General features: G+C 36.0%; 1 protein-coding gene across 1 annotated transcript; it reads left to right on the top strand.

Moving 5' to 3' along the window:
- The first annotated feature begins 11,045 nt into the window (after positions 1–11,045).
- Positions 11,046–14,051, top strand: LOC120295907 (disease resistance protein At4g27190-like). Its single transcript, XM_039317524.1, has 2 exons — positions 11,046–13,739; positions 14,019–14,051. Exons 1-2 carry the CDS (start codon positions 11,046–11,048, stop codon positions 14,049–14,051), a joined length of 2,727 nt encoding a protein of 908 aa, XP_039173458.1.
- The last annotated feature ends 935 nt before the right edge of the window (positions 14,052–14,986 follow it).

Genomic DNA, 14,986 nt, shown 5'->3' with positions numbered 1-14,986 from the left:
GATAACCTCTCGTGTCTCACTTTGTCCCTAGTTAGCCCTAGTTGGTGTTTGAATTAGACACGAACACAATGGAATATAGAAAAACTACGAAAAAGAGAAATCAAAACACAAGATTTATCCTGATTCGTCCTTAAAATAGGGTTATATCTAGTAGAGAATTTCACTATAATTAATATCCCCCTTCTATTACACTCTCAATTACAAGAGAAATATATTATATATAAGCGGCACATGAAAACCCTAGAGGCCGAGAAAGCCTTAGGCCGATTTATGGGCTCAAGCCCAAACTACCAATGAAATACAGATAAAAAAAGTTCTCAATTAAGATACCGTAATCAGTGTTTAGGCTAATTTTTGCTAAAGTTCTCAATCAAGAGACTCATAGTTTTTAGTCAACAAATCCGTGGAAGTTGGAGAGATGATACATGAAAAGTCAAGACATATTTTCAACTAATGGTCGACACTAATTAGATATAAGGGTCTAAGTTAGCCTAAGTCAAATATATCAGCGGGTAAAATATTATAAAAAATTGCTATTCAATGGGTGTGTGTATAGATCACGGCCACGGCCATTTTATGCTTGATCGAGTGTTTTCATTATGTTTAATTTAGCATTATATGTCATTTTCAAATTTAAAGTTGATAAAGATAGAAGGTTCCAATTGAATATTGCATTAGAAGAAGAATATTAAACGATGTCTAATTTATGACTTGAATGAAGTCTCTAGATGTTAAATTGGAAAACTTTCCAGCTAAAGAAGTGAATCAGAAGGCAGGGGCCTGCGAAAAAGCACACAAGTTAATAATAAGATTTTCGATTTTGGACCTTGAGACTCTGCGCACCGTGGACCCTTTTGTTTAAGTCCAACATCAGAGCTAAAGATTTGGCGATTTTAGGTTTTAGCCGCTCCACCGAGCAAAGATGGCGTTTATCTCAGCGAAAACAGTCTCTTTTCATGGAAACTTTAGTGCACGTCACAAAATATTATTTGGGTCTCAAGTGAAAATCACATAATATAAAGAGTTAGATCAATTGGGCTTATGAGGACTGGGTTCATGCAATTAAGAAACCTATTTTGTTTCTTCAAAATTTGGCAGGAACATCCTTCACTTATGCGTGACCGATTTTCCTTCGCCATGTTTAAGGGCAAAGCCAAGCTGATCTTTTCTATTCTTCTTATTTTCACAATTGCTCGAGTCAAAGTAGCTCATATTTTCAACTACTCCTATTTTTGAAAATGTAATGTCTTTTCAGTCTAGAGTTTAGAGTAAGCTTGTGTCTAAACATGCACCAATCAAGGCTAAAGTGTTTAATATTTTTACGCGCCTATCATTTCAATATTATCAAGAAAGATTTATCTTACAACTAAAAGAATTGATTCCTAAAATTAATTTATAAAAGTGATAGTCAATAAGTTGGTCAGACTATCACATCATTTTGTGAATTATTTCCAAATGCATTATTCTTCGTAGAATTCAATTAGCCAGCAAATTGTATCGGAGCGTTCATTTCTTTAAGTGGTGATGTGGTCATCTTATATGAATAGATTAATGGAATGATCCAAAGCTTAATTTATTAGTAGCACATCTTCAAATTTGAAGCTTGCCTCATATTTTAGTTTGTTTTTAGGTCAAGAGTGTTTGCTCTATCCCATATAGCCATGGCTAAGACTTGAGGTTATATCATACACTCGATGATTATAAGGGCACATATTTGACAGGTTCAGATTGATGACTTTCGGATTATGTACCCCATGGTATAGTTAAGGCTGCTAATTATAACTATTGAAACTAGCAAATACTGCCAAGTGCATGAATACACACATTGTGTTCTCTCAATCTGGTGCGCTAATATTATGGTCTTTCATATATATACATTGCTCATTCAAATATGCATGTGGCAAACAATGCTCTTTGCATTCTTCAAGTAATATATTTAGCGAATGATCAAATCGCAGCTCTTAGGCATTCAGACAAATCCTGTGTGGTGAGATTAAGGATCCATCATATCTTGTTAAAAAATGAGGATTGAATTACATTTACCTTGTTCTTTACCAACTACGAACTGCAATCACTAGAATTTGGTGGGGTCACTTGTAGTTTTATAAGGCATGTTTTTGCTCACGTCGCGTTCTTTTAACTGGTGTTTAATTAAATCACATCTTTAACAAATGTGAGGTACTTGAAAATATGAGTTACCATTAACAATAAGCATTACATAGCAAATGATTTGATGATAGCATTCAGAACTCTAAGTCTATATTTACGTTTTTTTTTTTGTAACATCCTTATTAAAGTCATTACTTCAGAGAAAGCAGGCATGCATTATAATTATAATCCCATGATTTGAACCATGCATGCAAAATTGGGGTCTACACGTCTTATTTTGTCTGATAGAGAGCTTTGTCACTGGGAAAAGGCTATGCTCGCTGCTCAGGCCAGAAGATAGAATAATTTGACATACACATTAGATAGTGGGGTGTCCCGTCTATCTCCCTCGAGTCCTCCTTTGATAAAGATGCTTTAATAAAAGAGGGAAAAAGACCAAAGTGCTGATTTTTTGAGAATGGCTTAGCATAAGGAGCATCAGACACGAGAGACTTTGGCTGCAAGTGGATTTGATAATTTTACTTGTTCTTTCTACTTTTGCCATTGAGCCATAACGTAAGGAATGATTCGACATTTTAATACTCAATCTCAGCCGCTTGATTATCGACTTTTCCAGCAAAAAGAGTTGCTGTGTTACAACGCAGAATCCTTCCTTCATCCACTTCTCTAGTGACTCCATCAGTGTTGCCCAACATTTACGTCAAATCCGTTGAGCTTTTGTCATTTGCTGTCAGGTTGCGGAGGAAGTGTTGAACATATGTATGATCAAGTGAATAGATCATTGTTTACATACTTATCCGTACAATTTCGTACACACAAATTGTTTATTAAGCAAATCTGTCCATTACAAAATAGGGTTGAACTAGGTTAGGCTTTCTCGCGTGAAATCATTTTCTAAGTCTCTCCATTTGACCTCAAATGTAGTGAGCGGCCTGGTGGGTCTGTCCATTATTTGTATAAGTTTAGAACTGGATGGAGAGGCTCAAGTTATATATTGAAGAAGTATCAATATCGTCAATGTGAAAAGATCTTCGGAGCTTATTTTATTGTAGTGTTAAGTATCTAAACTCCATGCAGAAATCTATTATGAAAAAAAAACCTCCCGAGGATGTATTTTTCTTTGTGATGCACAGCTTGCCTGTTGCCAGTGGAGCTCGACAGGGCACAGCCAACGGCATTCCATCTCCAACCACCCGAGCATGGGTCGCGCTTGGACTTTCGTCAATTGGATTCATTGTTAACTGCATTGCTAATAGCATCTGCAAACTACTTGTGATGTTACTCTCTTAGATGCTATTTTTAAACATCGTAATTATCTTAAGAAATTGTGCCAAAATGCAAAATACACTTGTTCTCCACAGTAAAAAAGATATTATACTTAAACCTCTCTATCTTGCAATTATTGAATATCGGTAATATGACCACTTCTCGTTTACAATGGCATTTTCTCTAGAAATGATACAACTCGCAAAATACACTTATTCTTCACAATAACAAATCATGCTTCCTCAACCCCAGGATTGGCATAGTTGATTAGGGTGCTGGGGGAGTTATAGTTTCGAGAATTGGAGGAATTGGAGGACGCCTGTTTGAATCTCAAATAAAGGCACCTAAAAAGGTCAAGGTTTGAGCTTAGCCCGTTCAACTTGCAAGATAATTAATGGACTTCTGGTAGACGGGTCTCTACGACCATGCCCTTGGATTACAAAAAATTAAAGCAAAGATACTTACTACAGGATAATGCTAATATTATGGGTTGATTTTTTTATATTCACTTCTTCCTCATAAACTAGATAGCTATCATGCAAGAGGTCTTCATCAACTTGATCACAAGGAGAGCGTCCTTCATGACTTAATTAGTCATACTTTTTCTTGGGTTAGAGATTAGTCATTAAATTTTTGAATTGGCATATTAAATATATGGATTTATGAGCAATTTGACATGCTAACCCAACAATTATCGTCGGCAAGAAAATTAAGCAACTACAAAATTTCCTTTTGAACTGAGTTTTTTTCCCACTTAAAGGGATGATTATGAGGAGCCACTTGTCAACAGATCCGTGAAAATTTGAAACATAATACCTGAGAAGTCAAGATCTATTTTCAACTAATGGTCAACATTAATTAGATATAAGGGTCTAAGTTACCCAAGTGTCAAATGTCAATAAGTATTTTGTTATAAAAAAAATAGCTATTTTATATATAAATAAATCAATAACACGGTCATTTTAGGACTTTGAAGACAATCAAATGATATTTTGATTACAGCTAGTAATAATATATCAAACAACATATAATTTATGACTTGAATCGAAGTCTTGATATGGTACATAGGAAAACTTACTGGCTAAACAGTTGAATTAAAAGGGTAGGGCTTGCAAAGAAGCACACAAGTTCATATTTTTCAGAAGTCTTAGTCTATATTTTCTTTTTCTATGACATCCTTATTTAAGTCACTATTTCCAAAAAAGCAGCCATGCTTTATCACCAAAATCCCATGATTGATGCATGCAAAATTGGGGTCGATATATATTCCTTTGTGCGATGGAGGTCTGTCATTATAAAACAAGCAATGCACTTTGCTCAGGACCAGAAGTTGCAATACTTTGACTGGACATTAGATAATGAGGGTACCCTCGAGTCCACCTTAAAAACGATGTTTTTATAGGAAAAGCTAAAAAGACTAAACGCCTTGATTATATGAGAATGGCTTAGCATAAGGAGCATCACGCCTGAGAGACTATGGCTACAATGTGGATTTGATAATTATACTTCTGTTCTTTCTACTTTCGCCATCGAACCATTACGTAAAGAATGATTCCAGCAAAAAGGTTGCTGTGTTTGGACGCTACCCTATCTTCATCCACTTGTCCAGTGGCTCTATCAATTTATCTTGGATGCTCCACTGAGAAATATTCCTATAGTGAGCCTTCCTTTCCACTATAACCTTTGAAAAATAGTTAGGAAGATCTTCTAAAAGTTGGTGTGATAATATGGTAGGTTTATACACATTGGGTGGGGCTATTTAGGCACCCGCTATAGCTTAATCACATCCTTTGTAGTAAAATGGCGAAAATGGGGATGCGGACACCTAGAGTGCCAAATTTTGGCACGGAAGGACACTTGAGTACCAAAAGTTTGGAAATGTATACTTAAGTGCCAAAATTGGAGCAAAATGAATCAGTTAAGTGCCAACGAAGAGAAAATCTAGCCAAAATACTGACGTGATGTTTTCCAGCGAGACAAGTGCAAAACGACGTTTTGCATATTGACGTGGCTAGATAAGTAAAAAATGATGTCGTTTTGCACGTTGATGTGGAAAGAAAATTGAAAAACGATGTGGTTTTGCGATGGATTTGACCTTTAATATAAATATTATTAAATTAAATTTAAAACTAAATTAAATTAAAAAGAAGAAGAAGATTGCAGAAGGCGAGGGTTGTGCAAGCCCTCATCGTTTTGCAATCTTCTCCTTTAAAAAAAAAGAATAATTTAGTTTTAAATTTAATTTAATTAATATTTATATTAAAATTCAAATAGGAGGCAAAACGACGTCGTTTTGGTTCTTCATTACTAACTCAGCTCTCCGATGAGCCTCATATTCGAGTTATAGTAATAAAAAAAATGCCACGTAGGATTTTCGGCATCATTCGTGGAATTGGAACTTAATTGTCTTATTTTTTTTAAAGAAATTGATACTTTTGTGTACCTTTCGTAACTTTTGATATTTAAGTATTTCCCGTGCCAAGTTTTAACATTTGTGCTGTACTTCTATGAGTGAAAATGTCCTTGACAGATCCTTTCAAGCATTAAAAGGCCTGCGTTCTATTTTTTTAAAAAATAGATCCGCCTTTTCCTTTTCTCTCTCATTTATTGTCTTGTATCTTTTCATATTTACTGTGGACATGAGGAGAGATTCTGATTTAAATCTTCACACCTCCTCTTTTGATTTCAAAAATTTAGTTTATATGAGAATTTATCTAAAAAAATCAGCCTATTAATCATAAAAAATGGCCAGCATATGCATGTTCCAGAATATCAAGTTACATTTATGCCTTCATAGGTCTTTAGCTATAATTTTTCTAAAATATCATGTTCGAAACTCTAGTTCTTAGATTCTTCATATTTAAACTTCCATTATTTCGTATTTCCACAAGTTAAATTAATATGAGATCTGATTTAGATGAGTTCATATCCTAGTGAACTTACAGATATTTTTCTTTATTCAAATGTTTATAAACAATGGTTTTGAGACATTAATTTCGATATATTGTGTTTATCACGCTAGAAAATTTGAAAGATCGTTGAGATACGAGTTTCGTTTTGAGCATTCTTAGTTGGATTGTCTCACTGCATCCCTATAATTATCTTAAGAATAAAAGTTGTTAAATAGAAATCTTAATATGATAAATAGGAAAATTTACTAGCTAACCAGTTGAATCAACAGGACAGGGCTTGCAAAGAAGCACAAAAGTGCATACCAAGATTTGGATTTGACAATACTTGTTTCTTACGAATCTCAAGCAAAAAGCACAATCACTGGTTTGGATTTGATAATGCTTATTCCTTACACACGGAATGACTCCAGCGCTTTAATACTATATCGTTGGATTGCTATTACTAAATCTCAACCGTTGATTATCAACTTTTCCAGCAGAAGGTTGCTGTGATTCGAGGCTCTCCGTCCTTCATCCCCTTCTTTTATGGCTCCATCAATTTGTTTTTTGACTCCTTTATTTGGTAATTCTTATTCTTTCATCCATTTGGTAAGATCCCAAGTGTAATTCATCAAAGGCATATTTTGAATTCAAGTACACGAATGCTATCCATATCTTGTCTTGTGTTCTTGTTTATTGACAAGTTGATATGGTTAGTGGTTGAATACAAGAAGGACTAGATAAGTTTATAAGGTTATAGTCTTTTTATATGGCGGAACAGAAAATTTTAATTAGTTCTAAATATGAGTACTTGGTATTTATTTGCAATTTTTATAAGTAAAAGAGGGGGAAAGGGCAACTGGTGTCAACCAACCCCCGGGCATTACTATAGTCCAAAAATATGGTAATGAGGAGCGTTCCAAACTTCACCGTTGGAACCAAAACCATATAGATGTAAGAAAACATTTTTTGAATTCCTTGTTTCAGTTAACATTATTTGTAAATGAAACAATGAATATAAGGACTTACTAGGGGTTAGGAAATCGGTTGGAAAGAATGTTGCTGTTACAAATCCTAAATTGAAAGATCAAAATGATAGGGCACAGCCACTTACAATTTCTATGCTTCACTGTATTTATATCGATAGGGTGGTCTTGTTATGTTTCGTTATGAGATGTCTATTAAGGTGAATGTTTTGAAAAGCCATGACACTAAAATTGAAGCGACAAACTAATACAAATTTCCACTCGAAACACATTCGAGTGATCAAAGTTCATTTTCGTTGGTTTGTGCAGGCTTCTATGCTTCTCACTCAGGGTAATTTCGACATCAACACTGCAATACCAATAGTTAATTGGAAGAAAATGATAACCTGATCATGGCATTATAAAAATAATATCAAGCATTGTCTAAGTTGAAATGAATTGAAGTTTAACTGCGGTAAAGAGGAAAACTTACAAGCAGTTGAATAAAGAAGAAGGGAGCATACACGAAAGCACACAAGTGAATACGAAGATTTGGAATTGATAACATGTGTTCCTTACGCAACTCAAAGCAGAAAGGAGAAAAAAGAAAAGGGTGAAGAGTCTTGTCACTAGAATCTCATGATTGAACCATGTATGCAAAAGTGGGGTCGATATGTATTCTTTTGTGTGATAAAGTAGGACCAGAAGATGCAACAATTTAACTAGACATAAGATATTGGGGTATCTCCACTCCCTCTTGAGTCCACCTTTAAGAAATTTTATAAGAAAAGCTAAAAAGACAAAAAGCGTTGATTATTTGAGAAAGACTTAGCATGAGGAGCATCACGCTCGAGAGACTTTCGCTACAATGTGGACCCGATAGTTATACATTTTTCTTTCTACTTTTGCCATGGGACCAATACGTAAAGAACGATTCTAGCAAAAAAAGTTGCTGTGTTTCGACGCTACTATTCCTTCGTCCACTTGTCTAGTAGGTCCATCAATTCGTCTTGGATGCTCCACTGAGAAATATTCCTCCCCTGAGCCTTCCTTGCTACCATAACCTTTGAAAAATAGTTAGGAAGATTTTTAAAGTTGTTATAATTTTGTATGTTTATACACGTTGAGTGGGACTATTTAGGCACCGAATTTAGCTGAAATCGCATCCTTTGTAGTAAAATGACCAAGATGTCCTAGACACATCTTTTCAAGCTTTAACATACCTGCGTTTTATTTGAAAAAAATAAAATAAATCTGCCACTTCCATTTTCTCTCTCATTTATTGTCTTGTATCTATTCACATTTTCTGTGGACAAGATGAGAGATTCTGATCTAAATCTTCTCGCCTACTCTTCTGATTTCAAAAATTTAGTTTATATAAGAATTTTATTTAAAAAACATCTTCAGCCTATTAATCATAAAAAAAAAAGGCCAGCATATGCATGTTCCGGAATATCAAATTACATTTATGCCTTCATCGATCTTTAGCAATAATTTTTAAAAATATCATGTCCGAAACTCTGGTTTTTTAGATTTTTAATATCTAAACTTCCATTATTTCATGGAAGATTTCCACAAGTTAATTTGGTATGAGATTTGATTTAGATGAGTTAATATGTCAGTGAACTTAGATAATATTCTTTATTCAAATGGTTATAGACAACGGTTTTGAGACATTAAATTGGATATTATGTATTTATAATGCTAGAAATTTGAAAGATTGATGGGGACGAGTTTCGTTTTGAGCATTTTTAATTGGATTGCCTCACTGCATCCCTATAATTATCTTGAGAATAAAAGTTGTTAGTAAGCAAAAGAAGGAAGGAAGCTCATTGTTTGATTCAACTTGTTGACCATCTAAAAATCATTGTTTGTTGTTGAGTAAAGAGAAATCAGCGTTTTACTAAGGGTGCATTTGTTTTGGGCAAAACGAATGATTTTAAAAATATTTTCAAAAAATGATCGCTTGTATTGTTTACAAAAAAAAAAAAATGAATGAAAATTATTTTAATCGTTTACTCAAATATTTAAACATTATTTGTTGTCAATAATTAAAATAGTTCATGAAAACTACCTCAAGCGATGCAAGCGCCCATTTTTAAAATAATATTTTTAAATCATTCATTTTTTGAAAAATAGACCGAGCCTGAATATGGATTTTATATAGCAAGAGTTGATGCTCATATTGCTGTGCTAAAGTTTTGCTTTAGCTCAATTAGTCAGGCTTTGTCCTTTATTTATTTATAATCAAGCTTAACAGATCAATCATAACAACAAACTATTTGCTCATTTTCTTAAATATAGTGGTCCAAGTTAGTCCAAGTCTAATAAATCGATAATTAGAACATTATAAAATATTGCAGAAAATGATCCATTTTCACAGGTCATCCATTTCTATAGGCGAATTGGTTGGTAAAGATAAAGAGGGTTTGAAGGAGAGACACGGCATCATTTGGCGCGCATGGACGACCTATGCCAGCTAAAGTATTACCTTCCTAAATGCGGTAATTTGGTGCTTCATCATCATCATCATCATCATCATCATCATCATCAACCATCGATTACCGTCAACCTCCATTAGTGGAAGCACTCCAATGACCTCAGATCTGCATTGTACGACCTCATATGTAATGTGCACAACCTCAAGTGAGGTATCGCACCTCAATCCCGGGGGGCTAGCTCCATTAATGTAGGTCAGCCACACGGTGAGGGCGAGAGAGACAGAGGAACGCGATGGTGCTTCTGTATGATGGTGGTCACAGTGGCGGTGGCCGAGTTTGATTGTGATGGTGGTGGTCGAATTGTTGGTGATGACGATGGTGGCTTGCGGCAGCAGCAATGGTGGCGGCAACATCTTCTAAAAACAACAAAAGGCTAGGGCTTCAAAGGGAGAGGATGAACAGAAAATTAAGAACATTTTGTTTTTTGTTAAAAGATATAACATAATAGAAAAGGAGAAATTTAGCAAGAAAAAAATGAGAAAAATAAGCAAAACAAAGTCGTTTTGAATAGAATCGTATATCGTATCATTGGTCATGTGACGAGACTACGTTAAGATTTCAGATTAAATTTGCAAAATTAAAAATTGTAAAGTTAAATTTGAATTTATACAATAGAATTAGGATAAATTAGATAATTTCTTCAATTGAGTTAAGAAATAGATTCCGGATCCGTATTGTTATCACTAGACAAAATTACATGTCCCGTGGGTGTGAACATTTGTACTTACCACATGTGTGAGGATTTAAATTGAATCGTTTTGTTATTTTGACAACGGGTCATTACTTTTACGATTTTCTCATGATCATCATTATTGGAGGCTCACCCGTGATGGTGACCGGTCAACTGAAGATATAATAAAATGCAAAATATCATCCATTTCTGTTGCCTTCGATTTTCCATAAGTCCGCCATTCTATTTTTGTCTTGATTGAGGCGACCAATAGCGGTCTTGTTTATTTTTATTTTTCGCCAGTTTCAAATATGTTATCAAGTTTTTAGCTACCCAAGAAAATAATTGATGTTTAGTTAAGGACTTAACTAAGGTTAGGTTACCGAGTTCTTTTATATTTAAATAGATAGCTCTTGGCTCCCCTTCCTTCATCCTCGTTTGCACTCAAATCTCTCCGCCTTCTACATTTCTCAGTCATTCTTGCTCTGTTTCCCTCTTTCTTCTCTCAGCACAACCATTTTCTTCCTCCTCTTCTTCTTCGGTATCTGCTTCTCTTTTACATCGTCCTCTCTCTCTGTCTCCCTATTGTCTCGCCCTTTCTATCTCCAAAAAAAAAAAAAAAAAAAAAAAGAAATCAAGAGAAATGTCGATCGATTCTGCTATTCCTATTGCGTGGGATGTCTTGAAGTCCGTAGTTGCTCCCATCAAGCGTCAATTGGGATACGTAATCTACTCGAAGAGGCACGCCCAAGATCTTCAGAAGGAAGTCGAGGAGCTTGCGGATGAGGTTGAGAGGGTCCACAATCTCACTGAAGACGCCAGAAACAATCTTCGGAATGTGAACAGAAGCGTCACGGGTTGGCATGCAAGTGCTGAGACGGCCCTGAAGGAGGCGCGAGACCTGTTGCGCGACTTCCAAGAGGCGAGCAAGACTTGCTGCTATGAAATTCTTCCTGATCCCAAGTGTCGCTATCAATTCAGCAGGAAGGCCAAGGACAAGAGCGAGGTCATTCAGCAACTCACTCAAGAATGCAGGGAATTCGAGGCGTTGAACGACATCTCCTCCAGCAATCCTGCTCCAGGGAATGTTGCTGCTCTGACTCCGGCTGAGGACAATGGTGTCTTCGAATCCAGAGATTCTATCATTCGGGACATCATGGACGCTCTTGCCGATGATAGCAATAGCGTGGTCGGGGTTTACGGGATGGGCGGGGTCGGCAAGTCCACCCTTTTGGCGGATGTCAAAGGGAGAATGGTAGAAAAGAAGTCGTTCGATTGGGTCGCTAAGGCCGACGTGTCGGAAAATCCAGACATCAAGAATATTCAAGGAGAGATTGCGGACGCCTTGAGCCTTACCGAGATAAAGAACAAAGAGACTACCAGCGGGCGAGCCGAGCTTTTGCACAAGAGGTTGGAAAATGAGGAGAGGGAAAAAAAGAAGGTCCTCATAATACTGGACAACCTGTGGAAGGGGCTGGACTTAAAATCAGTGGGCATTCCTTGCGGACATGACAACAAAGTCATAGGATGCAAGTTGCTGCTGACGTCAAGATTTCAAGATGTTTTGCGAAGGGAAATGGGCTGCGACAGGGACTTCCACCTTGAAGAGCTGAAGGATGAAGAGGCAAAAAGATTGTTTAAGAGCACGGTGGGAGACAAAGTCCATGATGACCCGTTCAAATCCTTGGTGGATGAAGCAATCCACAAATGTGCAGGTTTGCCTTTCCTAATTATTGCAATGGCAAATATTTTTAGAGACGCCGATTTTCCTGGATGGAAGGATGTTTTGAGACAAATCGAGATGTCTACGAACAAAGGAATCAGTGAGAGGATAAATGAGATGTTGCAGTTGAGTTATAATCGTTTCAAAGGGGAGGAAGGCAAGGAGGTGAAGTCGTTGTTACGACTTTGTGTTGTTTATGGTGTCTCTAAGCCCTCTCTTGAAAACTTGGTGAGGTACAGTGTGGGTTCAAGGTTATTTCGAGAAGATAGTAACATGGAAGAAGTTAGAGATAGGATGAGCTCACTTGTCCAAACCCTAAAAGCCTCCTCTCTTCTGCTAAAAGACGATGAAAATGTTGATGGTTTCAAGATACATGACTTGGTTCGGGGATTTGTTGCCTTGGTTGCTTCAAGAGATGACCCTCTTCTTGTGTTGAAAGATAATAATAAGTCGGTGACAGAGTTGCCAAATGACAAGCTCAAAAGTTGCACGGCGGTATGCTTTCCCTATGTTAACATGAAGGAGCTTCCCAAAGAGTTAGATTGCCCCGAAATGCAGATCTTTCTGTTGTTCACATACAATGAATCTCTTAAGATCCCAGATTCATATTTCAACTCTATGAAAAAACTCATGGTCTTACATCTTTCTCATGTACATCTCACTCATTCACCTTTGCCATTTCAATTCTTGGAGAATTTACACACTCTATGTCTTGATGGTTGTTCGTTAGACAATGTAGCCGTGATTGGTGAACTAAAAGGGCTACATATTCTTAGCTTTGTGGACTCTAAAATTCGACGATTGCCAAAAGAAATCGGACAATTGGTAGAGTTGAGGTTGTTAGACTTAAACCATTGCTCACAACTTAAGATAATTGAACCGGATGTGCTTGGAAGCTTGATGAAATTGGAGGAGTTGTATATGGAGAATAGCTTTGATCGATGGGATGCTGTGGAGCAAAATCCACCAACTAATGCCAAGCTTATTGAGCTAAATAACTTGAAGAATCTCTGCACTTTGCATTTGTCCATTCTCAATCCAAGTGGGCTCCCTGAGGATTTAAACGTCGAGAAATTAATCAAGTACAAAATCCAGATAGGTGATGTGACGCGCTGGAGAAGTCGCAAAGGATCAAGCATATTGGAGCTTAAGTTGTATCCAATAAGCAATATTCTTCAGGATGGATTCATGCAAACTTTCTTAGGCAAAACTGATGATCTATTTTTAGATGGATTAAACGGAATTGAGCAAAGTATTTGCGAGTTATCCCAAGAAGGCTTTCCAAATTTAAAGCATCTACACGTCGAGAATAGTCCCTCCATCCATCATGTCCTCCAATCGCAATCCTATACAAAATTTAGGAAGTTGGAGTCATTACTTCTCAAGAATCTCATCAACTTTGAGAAGATATGTAACGACTCTATTTCCTCCAAGTCCTTCAATGCATTAAAAGTGATACAAGTCGAAAGTTGCAACAAAATGGAAGTTTTGTTTCCTCTTTCATTATTGAGAGAACTTCCACAGCTTGAAGAGATCCGAGCTATCAAGTGCCACTTAATGCGGGAGATTGTAGAAGTTGATGATTGTGGGAAAGTTGAATTGCATAATTTACATGTATTGAATTACGTGACTTGCCAAATGTCAAGAATTTTTTCACCCCCGGGATGGCTCCTTCAAGTAGTGCATCGAAAGACCAAGTTGGCACTCAAGTTGCTTTCTTCAACGGGCAACAGGTAACTTTCTATCAAAAGAATATACTGCCTATTAATCTTTTGTTGATTTGCTAATTAGAAGTACCATAGATTTTAATCCTTATTCTTTTATTTTTATTTTTTAAAAAGACTCGGTTCATTTTCTTCCTGATTAACTTATCCAATCATGCCTTCTTTGCAGTTGGATAAAGCAACTGTTTTCGTCATTGTGTAGAAGTGCAACTAATTGAATGAAACCCATTTAAATTTAGTTTGTGAAAGGATTTGAGTAATTTTCAACTTACATGCTGCAAGTACACCTACCTTAATAGGGTCTATAGGGAAACGTTGCAGGGAATTTTGGCATTAGAATAATCCATAATAACGTGATTTCATAATCTTGTGAAATGGATACACTGAATTTAGTTATCTAACTTTGTTATTATCTATAAAATATAATGTCTAGGTGATTTCTTTTATTTTTATTTTTTAAAAGATTCAGTTCATTTTCTTCCTAGTTACCTTATCCAATCATGCCTTCTTTGCAGTTGGATAAAGCAACCGTTTCTCGTCATTGTGTAGAAGTGCAACTAATTGAATGAAACCCATTTAAATTTAGTTTGTGAAAGGATTTGAGTAATTTTCAACTTACATGCTGCAAGTACACCTACCTTAATAGGGTCTATAGGGAAACATTGCAGGGAATTTTGGCATTAGAATAATCCATAATAACGTGATTTCATAATCTTGTGATATGGATACACTGAATTTAGTTATCTAACTTTGTTATTATCTATAAAATATAATGTCTAGGTGATTTCTTTTATTTTTATTTTTTAAAAAGATTCGGTTCATTTTCTTCCTGATTAACTTATCCAATCATGCCTTCTTTGCAGTTGGATAAAGCAACCGTTTCTCGTCATTGTGTAGAAGTGCAACTAATTGAATGAAACCCATTTAAATTTAGTTTGTGAAAGGATTTGAGTAATTTTCAACTTACATGCTGCAAGTACACCTACCTTAATAGGGTCTATAGGGAAACATTGCAGGGAATTTTGGCATTAGAATAATCCATAATAACGTGATTTCATAATCTTGTGAAATGGATACACTGAATTTAGTTATCTAACTTTGTTATTATCTATAAAATATAATGTCTAGGTGACACCT

This window comes from Eucalyptus grandis, chromosome 7 (genome assembly GCF_016545825.1).
Source record: "Eucalyptus grandis isolate ANBG69807.140 chromosome 7, ASM1654582v1, whole genome shotgun sequence".
NCBI classification, from domain to species: Eukaryota; Viridiplantae; Streptophyta; class Magnoliopsida; order Myrtales; family Myrtaceae; genus Eucalyptus; species Eucalyptus grandis.
Note: the sequence above shows the minus strand (reverse complement) of the source record. Positions and strands in the feature narration are given on the sequence as shown.